The following is a 20601-nucleotide window of genomic DNA, read 5'->3' on the forward strand; positions in this document are numbered from 1 at the left end:
CATATCAAAGGCTCTGTTTAATTTAAGCACCTTCTTTAAAAGTTTACTCTTCAAATACAGTCACAGTCTGAGAGGTTAGGTCTTAAATATATGAACTATGAAGGAATTACAGTTCAGTCCCATGGTATGTGGTAAGGTCAGAATGAGCTATACATTTTATAAAATTGAATCAGTAGTTTAAGATGTGAATGAGTAACATTTCAGGAATATCTCTTAGGACACATTGAAAAGTAAATTTGCTTCCATAAAATTTGATTGCTTTTAAAATAATTTAAATTCATAAGCCAGATATTCTCTGTTCAACATTTCATATTCAGTGAAGACCCATTTCTGTTGATTTTCTGAATCACCAAATTTATGAATATCACTACCAAATAATGTTTTCTCTGTAAATTGCCCCTAGCATTTTTTGTTTAACTTATTATAACTGCAGCAAAAGAACTACTTGAACCTTGTATGTATATCATAAAATAATCTTGTTCACATTCTAGCACTTGTTCACATTTTAGCTCTAAACAACCATCAGATTTTTCATAACGTTTAATAATTTATCCGAATCTTCCAGTTTGGGAATAGAAATTATACTAAACCTCTTTTTCTCTTGTTTTTAATCTTTGCAACAGAAATCAGTTTTCTTTACAGAGATGTTACTGTTTTAAGCAAAGAATTTTTTTTTTAAGTTGTTTTGTATCTCATGGGAAAAGCAGTGAGGCTGCTTAAAGTTTCAGGTCTTAGGCTGTTGGCAAGGATAGCCATAGCTCTTATACTATTTTCAGCAGCCAACATGATTAAAAACTCCTGTGTTTCAGAAATGCATACCTGATTACTATCATGGACCTTTGAAGTTGCTCCCAAATGTTAAGTCTATAAATGTTAGGCTAATAGTATGTACACATATTCTTTTTGTTAATTTTATAAAGGTAAGATACATGCATATGGCTCTTAAGGCTTTTATTTTTATTTATGTATGTATGTATGTATGTATGTATTTATTTTAGTGTAACCTGTAGAGGTTTTTCATGTAGTTAAAGGGAAGATTATCAGTGTTTGTTATAGTTTATTAGTATACCTGCTCTCTATATTTTGAAATTTGCCTTTTCTACTTCTAGTAATTATGTATTGTAATTAATTGATTTGTAGTCATTAATATTGAGAATATTTTTATTACTTTCTAACAAGCCAGGAGCTCATCACTTTGATCATTAAAACTTTTATTTGTCAATATTTTATTCACAAGTAAAAGGGTTGTTAAGGAAAATATTTTTAAAAATCTTTTATTATGAAACTTTTTGAGTAATCTGAAAACTAGAATATTAAAACCCCAAATGTTTTATACTCAAATGATTCACATTTGTAATTCTTAACTGAAAATTTTTTTATAATAAAAAACATGAGAACTGTGGGGAATGTTTGTGATGGTACTTCTCTTTTTATAAAAACTTAAGACTATTGAATGTATTTTGTCTTATAGTTTGAAAATTTGTCAAGCATATTGAAGCTTCCTGGTAAAAAGACTTTTAATAATATGGATAGAGATTTTTTAGAAAAGAGAAAAAAGGATCTAAATGCCTATTTGCAGGTAAGTCCATGTTTATTATTTTCTGTGTTTTTAGTATAACACCATAGATTTCTTTATTAAAGAACAGAGACTGGAAGTGTAACTCAGTGGTAGAGTACATGCTCATTAGTGTACCGGAGACCCTGGGTTCAATTTCCAACATCAGAAAAGGAAAAAATATATATATTTTTACTATAATAGTGGAATAACAACCCTTTTTTGAGTAATTTGTCAAATGTGACATGCAGGCCAGTCAGGAATGTATAAACACTATTTCTGTGCTTATTGATAACTGAGAAATTTTCTAAACACTCAGTGTTTGGGATTTTGCTTTTTTAAGTTTAGATGAGTACATGCACACATGTACCCTTTCCAAATTAAAGTATAGGTATTTTATGGCATAATAAAAAGTTAAGTATCTCAAATTCAATACATAGTATTGAATTATATATTAAAAGTGAACAGATTTAATTTTAATTATCAGTGTAAATGCCTTCCATGGCCTAGAATGATTCTAAGGCTTCTAAAATTATAGAATAATTCAAGAGAGGTTTTATCATCTAAAGGGCTATTCTTTTTTTCTTTCTTTCTTTCTTTCTTTTTTTTTTTTGTTTTGTTTTGTTTTGTTTTGGTACCAAAGATTGAACTCAGGGGCACTTAACCACTGAGCCACATTCCTAGCCCTTTTTTAATATTTTATTTAGAGACTGGGTCTCACTAAATTCTCTAGGACCTTGCTAAGTTGCTAAGGCTGACTTGAACTTGTAATCCTCCTGCCTCAGCCTCTTATCTGTAGCATCTTGGACATACAATTTTCTGTTGTGGAGTGACAAAAAACATGTCTCACAAGTGACTTAGCTGCTTGAGTTATGAGTACTCCCAGAAATAATTCTGTTTTAGGCCTAGGTACCCAGATGTCAACTGTAATAATGATATCTCTTTATAGCTTTTTATACTGTTTACAAAGTTTGTGTAGTTCATAAAGTTTTCACATGTATTAGATAAAGCATCAGGCCAGATTTATTGGGTTTCATTATTTAGGTTCCCTATCCTTTAGAAAAGTAATCAGCAAACTACAGTCTGCAGAGCCCATCTAAGCCTGCCATCTGTTTTCTGCTAGGAGTTTTATTGGAGCATAACCACTCCTTTCATTTACTATCCAGTGTCTATGGCTGCTTTCACCAACAGCAGAGTTGACTAGTTGCAGGGGAGATTCCATGGATCACAAAACCTAAAATAATTACTGTCTAGCTTTTACACAAAAAGCTTGCTGACCCCTGCCTTAGAATTTTATGAAACTTAGTTAGTAGTATACTGGATATTTTATTTGAAAGTTTTTTTTTTCTCTCTCAAATATACTTAGCTGTGTCTGGGTTTGTTTTAACCATCATTGAAATTTCATGTTATGATGTACTAAAAATATACCAAAACCATGAATTTTTGCTACTGTTCACCTTTTTCCTCTCTTGGTTTAAAGCTGAATGTCCAGAATCCTTTGTGTGACTCTTATCACATTTGGTACTATAAAAAAATTACACATACCAAACTTTAAAAACTGTCAATTATTTATAAGATTTAGAAAATGACTACCTTTTCTTCCAAATTCAGTGCCATGAAGTATGTCTTTTAAATGTGGTTGTACCTTATACATCTTGAGTTTATGAACTCAGTATATCACAACTTTTTCCCTCGAAGGAACTAAGCTAGAATGTTACATTCATTGGCACTTATTATGAAAGCAATATTTTGTTTGGGACTCTTCATAATACTTGAAAGTTTTGTATGAATTTTTTTGGACTATTTGTTTCATAAAAATATGTTTCTATTGAGGGTTAACTCTTAGCACAATTATGTGAATGATGTAACTTTCTACTGTGTATCTTCTTAGTATAAACTGTAAGACCAGAAAATAGAATAGTAAATATATTTGTGCAACTTTCACATTTCATGCACTAAAAGTTAAAATAGCAGGTGGGAAGATGATACATTATACTTAATTGTAATAGAGTTATTATTGACTTCATTTTAACTGAGTAATTTTTTAAAATATAAAATTAAAGTTCTCTACATTCTTTTTATGAAATTATAAACAATAGTTAATTTCCATTATCTTATCAATTTAAGCTACACTTTCCCCCCTTGTTAGTTACTGTTAACTCCTGAAATGATGAAAGCATCTCCAGCTTTGGCTCACTGTGTGTATGATTTCCTTGAGAACAAAGCCTACAGTAAAGGAAAAGGGGACTTTGCTCGTAAGGTAAGCAAATCGTTGCATCGTTTATTTTTAAGTCTGCTTTTGTACTTTATTCTTGATAAAAGAAAATGAATTTGGATTTGTATATGTTCTAAACTTGAAAATTGTTCTAAAACTTGGCCTATTTATCTTCTATATTTTATTAAACTACTGAGATCATTTCAGAATGTTCCACTCCCCTTCCCTCCTTAAAAGACTAGGCTTTTTTAAAAAAATAAAAAATTAATTGATTGGCAAAATATATAAAAGTTAATAATTGTTAAGTAGAAGTTTATATAGTTAGTCTAGGATGGTTGATTTTAACATCCTAATGGATGGAAACATTAAATTCCAGGGTGTAGACCTTACAGTGGTAAAAAAATATTAATGGTGCTTATTTCTGTATTTCATGATCTAAGTGATTACATTTTAAACTGGGAGGCTGAGGCAGCCTCAGCAAAAGTGAGGCTCTAAGCAGTTTAGTGAGATTCTTTCTCTAAATAAAATACAAAATAGAGCTGGGGATGTGGCTCAGTGGTCGAGTACCCCCAGTTCAATCCCTAAAACCCCGACCAGAAAAAAAAAAAAAAAAACAATCCAAATTTAAGTAGCTTTATTACCAATAGAAATCCATTCTACTCTTCTGTGTCTATAAAAAGTTACAAAAATGATACAAAGAATTCCTGCATACCCTTCACCCAGCATTCTAAGTGCTGCTATTAACACTATTATTGCTGCTGTTACCAGTAAGAACAGACATCTATTCAGAGGTTAATTATGTGCTGGACATTGTAATAGACACAATAGTATCTTATTCATCATTTTTAAGAGATTCTACTGAATTGATAATAGCTCTTTAAGATAAAAGAAATATTATATTCAGTGCACACTTTTGTTTTTTAACAACCAGCAGTAGCACTTACATATGGCTAAACAGTTATATACCACTTTTTAACAAGATCATGAATGGAGTCTAAAGATCTTTCTGAATCATTTCTGGTAATCCACAAAAATATATGTTTTCATAAATCATATATTAATAATCACCAGTGTCATCTTGACCTCTTTTAATTTTTCAGAATACTTTTTATGCATATCAAGAATTTGGGGGTGGGGCTGGGGATGTGGCTTAAGCGGTAGCGGGCTTGCCTGGCATGCGTACGGCCCGGGTTCGATCCTCAGCACCACATACCAAAAAAGATGTTGTGTCCACTGAGAACTAAAAAATAAATATTAAAAAAAATTCTCTCTCTCTCTCTCTCTCTCTCTCTCTCTCTCTCTCTCTCTCTCTCCTTTCTCACTCTCTCTTTAAAAAAAAAGAATTTGGGGGTTTTAGTTTTGTGTTTTCTTTTTGGCTAATTATAATATTTTTCTCTTAATTTCAGTGGAAATTAAATAGCATAGTAATTAATTAAAATTCTGTACATACATTTTATGAGTACTTATTTGTAGCTTAGGAAATAATACCTTATAACTCAATGATCATACAGTTTATCCTAATTTAGTATAATGTGTGAAATAATTCCTAGGAAGAGTACCTGACAAGCATCCTTTTTCTGTGCACACAATATCTATCTAGTTTTGTATCATGATGTGAAGGCATTGTAAGCTATATGTAGAGATCTAAATTTAAGTTAAAATTTCATTGTATGTCCTTACAAAGAACTCAATTGAGTCTGTAATTGAGATAGATAGAATCTGCATCAGGCAAAACATACACTTATGCTAGCAATCCATAATTTACTTTTGTATCTGATAATTTGAAAGTTTATATCTTTCTTACCAAACATCTATTTTAAGACGCATCCTATGTTTCTGAAAGTATTAGAACATCGATGGACTCTGCCTTTATGCTTATAAAATTCTGTTTCCTTCAGAGTTAGGCATTAGTTACCTGTGGAGATTTTTCCATACTTTTGCTCACCTCAGTCCCCTTCTAATACAGGTGTTTAGACTGTACTCACAAAAAATTGAGTTACATATATAGAGAAAGAAATTGATTGCATGGGTCTGGAATGGTGCACCGGTAGCTTTTTAAAAAAATATTTCTTGATTCATGGCTATAAGGTTTCCTCTCACTTTAAAAAAGTGTTCAGTGATAGGTTACCCAGGCATAGATACCTTATGAGATTGTGTTCCTTTAACCAACTTGTTAAGTTGTATTTGCTGCTCTTAACATCTCTGCTGTGAAATATGAGAATTTTAAAATTCTAAAATATGTTTGAATGTGTTCTAAGAATTTTTAACTTAGGTGGTAGGTTAAAGTGAAATGCATGCCTTTTTTTTTTTTTTTTGCTTCTAATAAAATCGTCTTCTGTGAACATTATAACCTAGAGAAGTGGCAATTTTCCCTCAAGCTATACATTTTTATTTTATTTTTTTAGTTGTTGACCCTCCCTCCCTCCCTCCCCCCCCTTCCTTCCTTCCCTCCCTCCCTCCCTCCCTCCCTCTCTCCCTCCCTCTCTCCCTCTCTCCCTCCTTTCCTCCTTTCCTCCCTCCTCCCCCCAGGGCCTCATTCTTTAGAATCTACTTTTGTGATTTACAATATTAATTGCAGTTTTTGAAAAGTAGTTTTGGAAATAATGTCCTGATTGATTTGGACAGACTGTTCAGGTGAACCAAAAATATGTAGTATGTAGAATTAGAAAGGCAAGAATTAGTTTCATCTTTTTAATCCTTCTATTTCTCTTTACCAGTGATAGGATTTTTAAAAATCCTCCTTCATCCTGATTTCTGTCCTTTGGTTCTACTCTGGGGTATATTCTGACAGTGTCCTTCCTAAATTGGTTTTTCCATGAAGCATATCTGTAGTATTATTGACTCAGTTTAAGCCATAGAGTAACCAGAGCTTCCAATCCTTTTACAGTTATCTTGAATTTGTTTTGTTATTTGTCCTAGTTATTTCACCTTTTCAAAGATTTTGTTTTAATTGAAGCCATGGAAACATAATTAGAGTGAAGAAGTTTTGTCTTCTTGCTATCATCTATTAACATTGTTATATTCCTTAAGCAATAAGGTTCATTTTTGTTACTATTATTTTATTTTCTTCTTTCTTTCATGAGACGTTATTTATTTTCTTTGACAGCTTTTATGAGACTCAGTGCTTTCTAAAATATATTCTTCAGTTTTGTACAACTGGGTTTGTGTTTTTCTTTTTCTTTGTTAAAAATCTCTCAGAGATCCCTTTTATACTTTTTTTTTTTGTTTCTTTAGATGTCTTTCCTTTACTTAATTAAAAGTATTTGACATTTGTACAGTCAGAATATCAGGTTTTGTTTCCTGTTTCTCTGGAGAGTTTTATTTCTTTTTATATCTCTCTGTTTATATTTTCTTCTGTATATAATTTTTATATTTTATCTTTAAAAGGTATGATTTACCTTTCTAATTTGTAACTTCTCTTTTTCTTTTTAATGGGCTTCAAATTTTCTTGATAAAGTCTAACTGAACATATTATGTATCCTAAAAATTATTTTTAAAAAAGAAATCTAAATAGTTTCTTCAGCTTTCCAGTTTTTCATTTTACTAGCTTGTTTTCTTTTTAGTATATGCCCAAAATATCTGATTTTTTGATTTGTATTGCGATTAAAATATATAATGGCTGGGGCTGGATTTGTAGCTCAGTTGGTAGAGTGTTTGCCATACATGTGTGAGTCACTGGGTACTGATCCTCAGCACCACATTAAAAAAACAAATAAAATACAGGTATTGTGTTTGTCTATAACTAAAAATATATATATATTTTTAAAAAGTATATAATGGCTAACTCAAGTAACTTCAGTTTGTTTTGTAAAACTGTTTTATTCAGAATTTCTTTAATAAGAAGGCAGTGAAAGCTTATATTTATTTTGTAACCACATTAGTCAAATTTTTAAATCATAAGTGTGAATGTAAAAATACATTTTTAAGACACAGAAGACAACATATCTTTAAGATGCAATGATATAGTACAGACTGAAAATGATTGTATATTTAATGTATTACATTTCTGCATTTTTCTGGACTTCTGGGTTGAATAACATGTCTGATACAATGATGTCATGGTACAATACCTTTTTCCCTTTAGATGGACACTTTTGTAAATCCACTTCGAAATTCTATGAGGAATGTTTCAAATGCAGTTAAATCCCTTCCTGATAGTTTGGCAGAAGGAATGACTAAAATGTCAGACAACATGGGCAAAATGTCAGAAAGATTAGGTCAAGACATAAAGCAGTCATTTTTCAAGGTAAGAAGATACTCTCAGTAATGTATAAAACAAACTATTTTTAAGTCAAGTAAGATGTATTGAATTCCTTGCATAGATTTACCTTATTTTCTTTCCGAAGTACTTTAGATATATAGTCTTGTAAATAAAAAGCAACAAAGGAAGTTTGTTTTTTTTTTTTTTTACCAGAAATGGATGCTGAAAAATCCAGTCACTCATCAGTCTTTGCTCTCATAGACATCTAAAACCCATTTAAAACAATATGTAAAATTAGTAAAGTTGCTTTTTTAATTATTTCATTATGCAAATCTATAATACTATAAATCCTGTAGCAAACAAGTAAATGTTATTCATAAATAAGCTACACTAGTATTCTCTCAGGAAACACAAAATTTATAGTTTCTCCTGATTCATATGATGGAGCGATGATCAGCTCTCAGGGAGGAAAAGTCTTTATCCATGTCAGCTTCTGGGTCTGTGCAGTACTGTGTACATTCTTCCTAATGGCACCGAAGTTTCCCAGGAAGCGTTTTCATTACGTTAGCAGATCAAGCTACTGGACCAAGTAGTTTGGTGCATTTTTAATTTATATTTTTAAAATAATTTTGATATTCTCTTTAAGATTATAGTCAAAGCTATTAAAAATCATAAAGCTATTAGAATTTTCTGTTTATTGGTCAGGTTTGAATGAAGGGCAAATATACGTAAGTATATATTCTTTGATATAAAAGGCAATTTCTAAAATAGTGTGGGTAAATCTTTCTTTTCTATCAATTCTTATGCTTCTCATAATGCTCCAGTTTTATTTGTAGTGATGGAAAATATACCAACACTGAAATGAGTAACAGTACTATTTCTGATGCCATAATATTTGTGACTTTGTGCTAAAGTCATAGAAATTTTCTAGGTTTTTTTGGTCATTACCAGAACTTCCAGGGGTTAAAATAGGTGATTATAATGTTCCTTTGATGCTGACAAATGATTTTCGACTAATATGGTTCTTTCTGTTTTCTGTCCTCTTAACTTATGTAACAATGAGTTAATTCCTTAAACCTATTAACATATTATCAAGAGCTTTTTATGGTATAAGCAGATTAGAGTTCTGTTCTCTGGCTATGCTCCTGTTTAGTTTTCCATTCACTTAACCTCTAGTAGTTTTAAATTCTTCTACAAAGTGTGAATGTTTGACTAAGTAATTTCTCCTTCCAAATTCAAAAGTCAATTCATTTTTAAAGAAAAAAAACCTTGGGTAATGAAATAAACATTCTTTTATATAGGTCTCCCATTCTAAATTTTTTAAATGCTTATATATTGTACCCAAAATCAAATCAAATGGTGGTATTTGTTTTGTTATTATGTTGTGTTCTTTCAATGCCTACTTTGTTGTGTTTACTTTTTCTTGTCTTCTTTTTTTTTTAAATGTTAGGTGCCTCCTTTAATTACAAAGACTGATTCAGATCCTGAACATTGTCGAGTCTCAGCTCAACTTGATGATAATGTAAGTTAATTTTATTCTTGGTAATAAATATAATAGTTGGAATTCACACTATACTTGGCAGATCTTAACTTTTTGATAAATATGTATCATTCATATACACATATTGTGTTAATCTTGGTGAATTTTTAAAAACTATACATGTCCATGTAATCTTCACTGTAATTGAAATAATAAAAAATTTCCAGTACTCCAGATTGGCCCTTAAACTCTCGTCTTCACCGAGGATAATTTCAACCCCTAACTTTACCATGCCTTTGTGCTTTATGTAAGAAAAACTGTAATGTAGGTGCTCCTTTAAGTCTGGCTTCTTTGCTTAACATTTCGATGTTCTTCCATTTTGTTTTGTATGATTGTAGTTTCTTTGTTCTTATGGCTTTGTAGTATTTCTCTGTAAATTGAGCACAATTTGTTCAATATGCATAAAACTCCTGTGAACATTCTAGTACATGTTTTAGGATTAAAAAAAAAATAGCTAGCACTCATTTCTGTTAGGTCTACACCTAAGAATGAAATTTCTGGGCTAAAGGGTATACATCCTGCTCAATATTCAGTATTTTGTGTTTAATTTTAGCCATTCTAATTGTTGTTTTTCATGTGGATTTACATTTGTCTGATGACTGAAATGTTGAACCTTTTTTCATGTTTATCAACTACTTGGTGCACTGTCTTATGTGGGTATCCAGATCTTTTCCCCATGTCTATTGCATAGCTCTCTTTTTCTTTTTACTAGAATGCATTTTATAATCTGCTCTGTGCCTACTGCACAGTCATGAAATATCCTGTGATTTTCTTTAAAATGCTTTTTGTTTTACTGTGCTATCATTTAGATTTGCAGTTCATCTGGGATTAACTTTTACATATGGAATGAGGTAGAGGTCCTGTTGACCCAAACATCTTTTACTGAAAAGACCTGTTCTTCCCTATATTGTGTTTCTGTCTTATCATAAATCAGATTATTGTATTTATTTGAATTTGTTTTTAGGCTCTGTATTCTGTTCTATTAGGCAGATTTATTTTGAAGTAATAACAATCTCCTTTAAATTTCCAATTAAATTTATTTATAATAAACTGCCTTAAATTGTTGCCTTTTCAAGATTATAATGTTTTATTACAAGTTTTGCTTGTATAATATCCATAACATCATAACTTTTTGTTTGTGGTGTTTACAGTTTACTTACTTATTAGAATTGTTGTATGGCACCAAACCTATGTGAATATGCTTTATTAGAAAATGGAGCAGTATTTATTCTGCCTTGGTAATGAAATGAGTCTCCCTTTCCCTTCTGGTTTGTTTAAGCTATTTTAAAGTTATAATAATCTTCCTTTGTGGAATGAAAAGTACACTAAGAAAATGTTTATAACATGATAATGAGATATTCTTTTTTCTATATTTAAATGATAATATTGATGAGAAAATAATTGGGAAGAAAATCTCATTGGTTAAAAAAATTACAAAATTACTGACAATTCTGTGTAATCCTAAATCTTTACCTGTTTTTTACTTCCTGCATAATTTTGCATATGAAAGCATTCCACTTAATTTGTAATCTCATTGATTGAATACTCATAATAAAAGTGTACTAATTTTCTATTGTTAAAAGCTAAAGGAAAATTCTACTAGGCTAGTGAAATGTGGCTTTATAATGTTAATTTAGATGTAGGTTGAATTGAATTTCAACTTCTTTTTCCTTAAAACACCTAATTATTCGCAACTTACTCACTAAACCAAACACTTTATTTTGTGTTGCTTTATACTATTAAAAACAGTGATATTTCATCCTTATGAGAAATATGATAAAGTAAGCAAAGAGTCTAGCATTTGCTTGATCAAACTAGTACAACCTCTATTAAAAGTTATGAGAGAGAAATCATCTTTTGTTATACCATCATGAACCCCCCTTTGATGGATACACTTTGAGAAGTTTGTGGGGTTTTTTTCCCCCCCTACAGCCTTGGAATTTACTCATCATTATAAAATTTTCTATTCTGGCAAAATTACTGCTAAAAAAATATTTTTTTTCCTAAATTAGAATGAAACATCAAATTTTGAAGGCTATCATGTAACTTGTTCTCTAATTTACTGAAATAGTACCAGTTTGTAAAAGCAGCAAAATAACCATTCATAGTGGATGTAACTCTGATACATTTATTTCTGTTTCTTCCTATATTTTGTCAGGTGGATGACAATATTCCACTTAGGGTAATGCTGCTTCTCATGGATGAAGTATTCGACTTAAAAGAGAGAAATCAGTGGTTGCGAAGAAATATCAAAAACTTACTTCAGCAGCTTATTAGAGCTACATATGGTGATACTATAAATAGGTACATCCCTCCCATACCTTTGGAGCTTGATCTTATTTATTACTTATCTTTTAAACTTTCACTTTTAGAAATAGATTTCTCAACCTTCATGGCAGAATATCTTCTCTGGGCCTTTAAGAAGATAATTAAAGCAGTCTGTTGCTCTCAGAGATATTTATACCCAGATTAGTGTGCATGCTTTATAAAAGTTGTATTTATTTTATTCACCTTTTAAAATTTTAAGTATATTCATTTAAATTTATTTGCTTTCAGAAAAATAGTTGACCATGTTGATTGGATGACCTCACCTGAACAAGTAGCTGACTCAGTGAAACGTTTCAGGTATATCTTAAGACACGGTCACTTCTTTCAGGTAGTACAGAGTTTAGCATTGTTATCACTAATTTTTACTACTTTTATTTCTTCCCGGGCCATAAAGTTGGTTTCTGCTCATCATTGGTGAACATAAAGAATTGTAAGCATTGTAAGAAACATTTGTCTCATGAAACTATTCGTCTTTGTATTATTAAAAAGAGAATAGAAAGAATATAAAGAAAAAAATGAGATGATTGGCTATATTTTATCAGTACTATAACTTTAAGATAATCAATATTTGTATAGAGATTGCAATATAATAAAATACTAGTTTTAGAGATTAGTTTTTTTTCAGTTATATTTACTAACCTTGATTTTAAGTGAAACTTCCTAAGAGAGTATCTATCTCTGGCCATGGTCTAATTTTTAATTACATATTTGAGCTTTTGAGGATAATACAAATTAAACAGCTTTGACACATTAATTTCTGGGTTCATATACAAAAATATATGGAGTTCCTCCCCTGTGCCAATCATTGAGGAGTGAGAGATAAGATGAGAAAATTAAAGATTAAGAGAAGTAGTGTGCCAAAGGCACATATGATAGAAAATGAGAGATCTGGCTTTTTTACGGTTTCTCCCCTTTGTACCAGAAATTGGAATATCTGCCCTGGCATGTTCATTTTGTTTCAGGGTAGAAAAATGATGTTTCTCTGTAGCATTGATTTCTAGCTTTGGCTGTATGTTGGAAACACCCAGAGAGCTTTAACATGCACCAATGCTTGAAGGGCTGGCTGTCTTAAATAACCAAGTGGAAGGCCTGGACATTTCAGATTTTTTAAAGCTCCCAGGATTTCTAATGCAGGGATTGTTTGGGGAAGTTTCTCTCTCTCAGATCAATTCTGGATAGAGCAAGTTTCTTTTGCTTAGTTCCTGCCTTTGGACCAAACATTAGGAAATGGGAATCAAATATAATGTGAAAGTCAAGGTGAATGGGTTATTGTATGTGTGATAGGACTACTATACTCAATCCAGTTATAAGTTGTGGGCATGGGATGTAGTTTTATGTTGAATTAGTTATAAGGAAAATGGAGTAGCCCAACTGAGAATAGCTGTTAAACTCTAAGGTATCCAAATTTAAGATCTCATAAGTTTGGGGATGAATTGTTCAGTCAGCAGGTGCTCACTTTTTTTTTTTCAAAATTTTAAATTCTAATTACTTATACAGGATGGTAGAATGCATTTTGACACATCATACATAAGTGGAGTATAACTTCGCATTCTTCTGGTTGTACATGATGTAGAGTTACACAGGTCATATATATGCACATAGGGTAATAATGTCTGATTCATTCTACTATTATTCCTACCCCTTTACCCCCTCTTCTCCCTTTACCACCTCTATCTAATTTAGAGTGCCTCTGTTCTTCTCCCCACCCCCTTATTGTGAATTAGCATCTGCATATCAGAGAAAACATTTGGCTTTGGTTCTGTGGGATTGGCTTATTTCACTCACAATGATATTCTCCAGTTTCATCTATTTATTGGTAGATGCTATAATTTCATTGTTCTTTAAGGCCGAGTAATATTCCATTATATGTATGTATGTGTGTGTGTGTGTGTATATATATATATATATATATATATCTCACAATTTCTTTATCTATTCATCTGTTAAAGGGCAACTAGGTTGGTTCCATAGTGTAGCTATTATGAGTTGAGCTGCTATAAACATTAATATGGCTGTGTCATTGTAGAATGCTGATTTTAAGTCCTTTGGGTATAAACCTAGGGTAGGATAACTAGGTCAAATGGTGGTAGTGTTTCAAGTTTTCTAAGGAATCTCCGTACTGTTTTCCATAGTGGTTGCACCAATTTTCAGTCTCACCAGAGGTTCTGACTTTTGAGTTTAAATGTTTGGTTATGTTTGTATATTCCATTTTGTTGTCTTTGTGTTTATGAGCTACCAAAGGGCAGAATATATCTGCCATTTTTCTTTGTATATCCTCTTACACCTAAAATTAAATCTTATACTTAGTTGTTTTTTGTTGAATATCATTATAACTATATAAATTTTCAGAAATGTTTTATCTTTCCATTCACATTTGTGTTTTCTATAGAAATTTGAAATAATTTCATTAACTTATGTCATTAGAAATGAAAATATTTACAGAGATTTTTAATCTTCTCTAACAGAGATGCATTTTGGCCAAATGGCATTTTAGCAGAGTCTGTTCCATGCAGAGATAAAGCTATTCGAATGAGAACAAGAATTGCAGGAAAAACTAAATTATTTGCAATTATGCCAGGTGAGTGAGCATGTAATTTGTAGTTCTGAATTTTTAGAATTTATCATGCTAGATTAGCTATTTCATTTTATTATAATAACTACTATCTTAATGGTTTACTATATAATTGTGCTAGGTATTTCTTATATATTCTTAATTAACCAACAGTCCTGTAAAACAAAACACTATTAATATCATTGCTTTATATGTATGGAAACAGTGCTCAGAGAGGTTAAATAATCTACCAAAGATTTCTAACTCCTAATTGACATAACTGACTCATCTTTGAGTGAATTGAAAGTGTGTGCTTTTAACCACTTCACTCTGCTGCATTAAAACATTTTGGTCATTAAATCATTAAATATGTGATGGATGAATGGCCTAATAAAAGAATATGAAATGGGGATTTTTAAGAAAAAAAAATTTTTGTTCCACATAGAAACAACTGATTGGTCTATTATTAATCTTCAGTGATTTAAATTTTAATCCCAAAGGGGAATACTTAGTAACTCTAATTTGAGTTACTTGCTTAGGATATGGCTGACTCTCTTAGAAGAATGTGTTTCATTTGTCTTCTTATAAGAGAGAGGCTGTATGTATAATATGAAAATTGGTTTTGTATGGCTAGAAGGAGGTTTTGTCCCTTATTTTTTTATAAATATCTTTAAAAATGCCTAGATAACTTTTCTCTGTATTTTAATTATGGATGTAGAAAATGGACAAGACATATTTATAAATTCTTTACTATCATACAGTACCAATTTCTGTGCTTATAAAACTTTAAGCTTTCTCCTATGTCAATTAAATTAGAAATTTGCCACATAACTTAATTCTTACATATACTATTGCACTTGGTGGTGTTAAAGCAAAGGAATAACATTTTAGAAAAACAAACAGTAACTTTTAGAATATTTTTCCATATTTTATATTTGTGCATATAGTTGTACTTAATGGTAGGACTTGTTGCATATTCATATGTTCACACAATATAATTGTATAGGATATTTCATATACTTTTATGATAACCAGATTGTGCTACAGACAGATTTTATTGTACAACTGGAAGGAATCTTAATTCACTTATTTAGTAAATATTTATTGAAAGTGTATCATACCAGGCACTGTTCTTTGCATATAGCATTGCTTTCTTGAAGCTTACATTCTCTTAGGAAGATACCCCCAAAACAAATAATTAAGTATAGTATAATAGTGGTAAATACTAAGAAGAAAAGTAATGCAGGGAAGGGGCATGAGTAATGTCAGGTGCATTACCTTTGTAGATAGAATGACCAAGAGAGGAGGCCTCACTGAGATGACATGGGTATGAAGATCAAAGTGAAGGTAGATAGAAAAGTATATGATTATGTGTTTACATAATCTGTTGCCTGCTTTTTAGTAAACTTGCAGCATATTTGCTTTAAACTATATTATACTCCTGGGTAAGTACAGGTCTTTTGGAAGTTTCAGGTTCCTTTCTCAAGGAACAAAAAATAATATTTATGCTTGGGGCTCTGATTATGAATAATTCTAGAATAATCATATATGTTGTTCCTGTACTCCACTATCTCTGTAACTTCATTGAGTGAATTCCGAACTTGCTTGTCATACCATCTTTACTTTTCCATTCTCTTCTCTACTTTTCTCTTACAGGAATTCTAAAATTCAGCATGACTTTTCTAACCCCAGTTTTTGAATATGATTGTTTTTACACTTACTATTCATTTGTTCATTGATGTTTTTACCACCAAGGCTAATTTTTCATCTCTTTATATGTATCAAAATTGTGCCCAAGTAGCAAAGTCTACTAATTTTCATTTCCATAAAGACACACTTTCCTTATTATCTCACAATAAATATCTTTATACTTTTAATATTTTTGTGGCACTATTCCTGTGCTACAGTTGTTTTTTTTTTTTTTTTGAGATCATGGATTAGTGGGGGTTTTTCCTTGTGTACTGGATTAGTTTGTTAACTTAGAGCGTTTCTGATTGCTCATTAGATATAGTAAGAATGTTTGTGTACTGTTATAGAATTTACAGATGACAGCTTATAAGGATATTGGCTATTAGAAATCCCCACTTAATAAATGAGGAAACAGAGAAAGGATATCACATGGGTATTACAGGACAGGATTGCAACTGTAATTTGCACTCTTTTGAGTTTACATCCTTACTCTTCCTGTGCCATATTGTTTCCTAGTATCTACTGTATAAGTGGATGGTAAGTGCATGCATGCAGACATGCATAATTTTAAGTCTCAGTTATAAAACAGCTGAAATGCATTAACTGGATGCATGCTATTTATCAGTTACTCTATTGTGTGCTTTACATACTTCATTTAAGTGAATGAATGAATTCTGTGTATTTTTCCCTTCTTGATTTAGATGAACTGAAGCACATTATTGGAGCTGAGACAACACGGAAAGGCATTCTTCGTGTTTTTGAAATGTTTCAGCACAACCAGCTAAATAGGAGAATGGTTTATGTCTTCTTGGAAGGCTTTTTAGAAACCTTATTTCCACAGTATAAATTCCGTGAACTTTTCAACAAACTGCATTCACGGTCAAAGCAGATGCAGAAATATAAACAGAAACTTCAAACTACTCAAGCGCCTTCTTTACAAAAAAGGTGACACTCCAGTCTATGAAGCTGGTGTTCATTTTGTCCAGAACTAATGGTATGGACAGATCTTCTGGGGCTTAACTCATAAACTGTTGTGTCTGCACCAGTCTTTTAGTGTCTCAAAATAGAATATTAATACATCCATAAGACTCTGGTTCTTCTCATTCTCATCTATAATCCAGCCACTACCACGAGAGATTTCTGTGTCTTAAATGATTTGGTGCATAATTTGCAACTTTGAGAGGATACTGCCCTCATCTCATGCAAGAATGACATTGGTCTCTTCCGTTTCAAACTAATCAGCATTCTCCAGCAATGACAAAGTGCCAGAGTGTATATATGAGAGCTAAGGAAAGCACAAAACAGTGGTTCACAGATAAACTAATTTGTTTTAATAGTTGGAGACTGTGCAATGTATGATTTGGATAATGATTTTGTAGGTCCTTGTCATCATTTTAGGTAAGTGTGGACTTGCCAGGTGAATGATCTTTAGAATATGTGTTTCAGATATGGGAAAAGTGACAGAATGCCCTTACAGAATGAAATAACCTTATTCCCAAATTACAGTTTTGTAACATTAAAGAAAACAGTATAAAATGAAACCAACTAGAAATAGAATTTGGTTGGATTTTATCATTCATTGGTATAAAACAAATTTTAATTGATTCATTTTTGCTTTAAGGGCTTTGTTTTGCTCTATGGTTCTCAGTTGTTAAGTTTTTTTGGCGTTCTGTGTGGAAAAAGAAGCATGTGGTAGCTCTCACTTAAGTTTCAAAATTATTAGTTTTTAACAGATTACTGATTATACAGAAGGGGAATAATTTGTTGGAGGAACTGCCAAATACATTCTGTCCTTCTAAAAATTTGGAAATTAAAAGAAAACAGTACTCTATTGAAAGTTACCATATGATAATTTTAAAATTGCGTGATCTAGACATGCCTTAGGTAACTACAAAAATAGCAAATCAGAAGATTAATGAGTGTATTAGACATATGTAAACATACAAATTCCTAATTCTATTATGTGTATATATGAAAATAAATAATGAAAACAGAACTCTACTATTTTTTAAAATATGCTTTTATTTATATTTCGCATAATGTAAACTTCTAAATAAAGCTAGTAGGCAAAACCCCTTGGTGTATACATTGAAGTCCCTAAAAGAATTTTATACCAACAAATACGTTTTTCAGTTTTGAAGCCTCTACTTTTCCTAGCTTCCTCACTCTGTTTTGTCCATCTCTAAAGTCTTCATATCCCCTGTGTGCAGGATTTCTGCATAATTTTAAATACTTCATTGACTAAAGGTTTGGATGTGTCAGCTTTTTTTGTTTTAAAAATCTTTAACACTAAAACCTTAAAATAGTGAAGCTACTTATCAGACCACTGAGCCAGGATTAAAAGAATGACCGGGTGCTTAAGATAAAGGGACAGCATTGGTATCCCAGTTATTTGGGAGCTTTAAGATTGGAACAAGATATTAGTGTCTTGTTTTCACTTAGACCCTACTTATAAAGTGAAGCCTATTAATGGGATAAATCCTTCCTTTAAAGCTTTATAATAATCATATTTATTAATGATGCTGTGTGCGTACTTGCAGTGTACACATGCTCAGCATGTGTTGCATGTCTTCAGAATTACATAAATGAAATCCCTTTCATTGCAACTTGCAAGTGTAAAAAGATGCTCAGTGGCTGTGATGGAAGAATTATTTCTTCTACTTAGTCTGTCTCCCTGTTCCAGCCTCTCCCCTCACCCCAGGCTGTTTAAGTGGGATATGTGAAACCCATCTGTGGAAAGCATCAGCATGGCCATAAGTGCAATGATTTTCATACATACCCCTGCCCATTTCAAGTATATTTTTGACATGAATAAATTAAGTGTATACAGAAGAATTCATGTAAGAGCCTAGTGTGTACATGTGGAAAAAAAAAAAGTCTCTATATAATGTGAGGAACACTGACCATCAACCAGGGAAAGAAAGGTCATGTAGGATAGCAAATTTTCCTAACCGAGCCCTGCAAGTTAACTGCAATCATACCAAAAACTATTTGAGTAAATGGGTTTTTAAAGTAAATTTTGTTTAAAAGAGTTTATATTTCAAAAGCAGAAATGTCAAATGGTAGTCTATAAACGGTGGTGCATCTTCTCTATGCACATCTGTGTTTTACATCAGAGAGAGCCGTGGTCATGCTAAAATTAGAGATACTTTTTAAATGACTTGGTCAAGCTGTGTGTAAAATATTTAACTCATGAGTCAAGTACAGTGTACTATGTTTAATAAAGTTGTTACATTGAATGCATTTATTGCATATATGGATATATACATGAAAAGGAGTTATGTCCTCTGATATTTGATTTTTGAATGTGTTTTTAAGTCAGTGGTGCCTTTAGGCAATGAACCTTCAAAATTAATCACTCTTTGTTTGGGTTTTCTGATTTTTCAGGTAACATGTAAACTACTTAGAAACCATCATAGTTTATTCACCTAAAAATTTGATTGTATGATTTAAACATAGCACTTAGATGAGCATTTCCTATAATTAGGGTGTTCTAAATAGTTGCTGAAAACAATTGTGCCATTGACCAATGGATGCACTTGGCTAGCCTTAATTTTTTTTAAAAAAAGAAACATTAAAAACTTTCCTGAGTATTTCAGTTTGCTCATTTTAAGTTTGTGCAGCTGGTGTTTGAAAAAAAATCATACAGTTAAGTGCTACCAGAAAGTGTACCAATTTTTTTAAAAATTAAGAACAATATAAATTTCACATCTAAAATTTTAATTTTGTGCAATATTTTCATTTTATGCATGTGTATTTGAGTAATTGTAAAATAAATGAATTTTTAATGTTTTGAGATGTAGTTTAAACTGTCTTCTTAATCCAACAACTTACATTCCGTTGTTGCTGCATCCTCTTATTTAAGGACTTGTTTTAAAAGTCTTTTTGTCACTCCTTGTAAAATTCTTTTATAATTGACAAATATTGCTCATAGGAGCATGGCTCCTGTATTACAAGGGAAAATATAAAGAGCACATTTAAGGATTACAATTGTTAAAAGATACCTTGTGCATATCATTGTACAGTAAGTGTCAACTGTGTGCCTAACTGTTCTATCAATACTTTCCTTCTTATCAAAGAAGAAACAATCAGAATGTCAGTTATTTTTATTACCTAAAGAGAAGATGAAAAAATTTATTTGGTTTGCCTTATGTTCTGTCCATTAGGAAATACTAATAAAGTATTAACAAACATTTTTGTTGAATTTATTTAGTAATATAATTTGTACTTTAAAAACTTGCTCAATAGTCTTATTTCTAATATCTATATGTATTATATTTTTATTTTAGAAATTAAGCAAGTAAGATTCCAAGGTGATAGATAACCTATTGAGTGGTTGGTTACTTAAGTCATCCAAAGTTAATTTTTCCTTTTATGGAACAAATAACTTACTATCACAACATTAAAAAAATCTTCATACTGCCCTATCATATAAAAGTATAAAATTATTTTCCCACAGACAAAAATATACTTAGTAATTTATTAACAATTTATAATTGTCATTTCAAATTCATATTTTTGG

General features: G+C 31.3%; 1 protein-coding gene across 3 annotated transcripts in view; it reads left to right on the forward strand.

Moving 5' to 3' along the window:
* The window catches only part of Snx13 (sorting nexin 13), a 142503-nt gene extending 122231 nt beyond the window's left edge, over window positions 1–20272 (forward strand). For all 3 annotated transcript variants that reach the window (XM_013360139.4, XM_005328782.5, XM_078040024.1), the window contains exons 19-26: window positions 1472–1579; window positions 3705–3815; window positions 7855–8016; window positions 9422–9493; window positions 11670–11815; window positions 12068–12136; window positions 14305–14417; window positions 16781–20272. In XM_013360139.4, coding sequence (XP_013215593.2) covers window positions 1472–1579; window positions 3705–3815; window positions 7855–8016; window positions 9422–9493; window positions 11670–11815; window positions 12068–12136; window positions 14305–14417; window positions 16781–17028 — 1029 coding nt within the window. In that variant the 3' untranslated portion in view covers window positions 17029–20272. The remainder of the gene's footprint in view (window positions 1–1471; window positions 1580–3704; window positions 3816–7854; window positions 8017–9421; window positions 9494–11669; window positions 11816–12067; window positions 12137–14304; window positions 14418–16780) is intronic.
* Window positions 20273–20601: the final 329 nt, after the last annotated feature.

This window comes from Ictidomys tridecemlineatus, chromosome 2, assembly GCF_052094955.1.
Source record: "Ictidomys tridecemlineatus isolate mIctTri1 chromosome 2, mIctTri1.hap1, whole genome shotgun sequence".
Taxonomy (NCBI): domain Eukaryota; kingdom Metazoa; phylum Chordata; class Mammalia; order Rodentia; family Sciuridae; genus Ictidomys; species Ictidomys tridecemlineatus.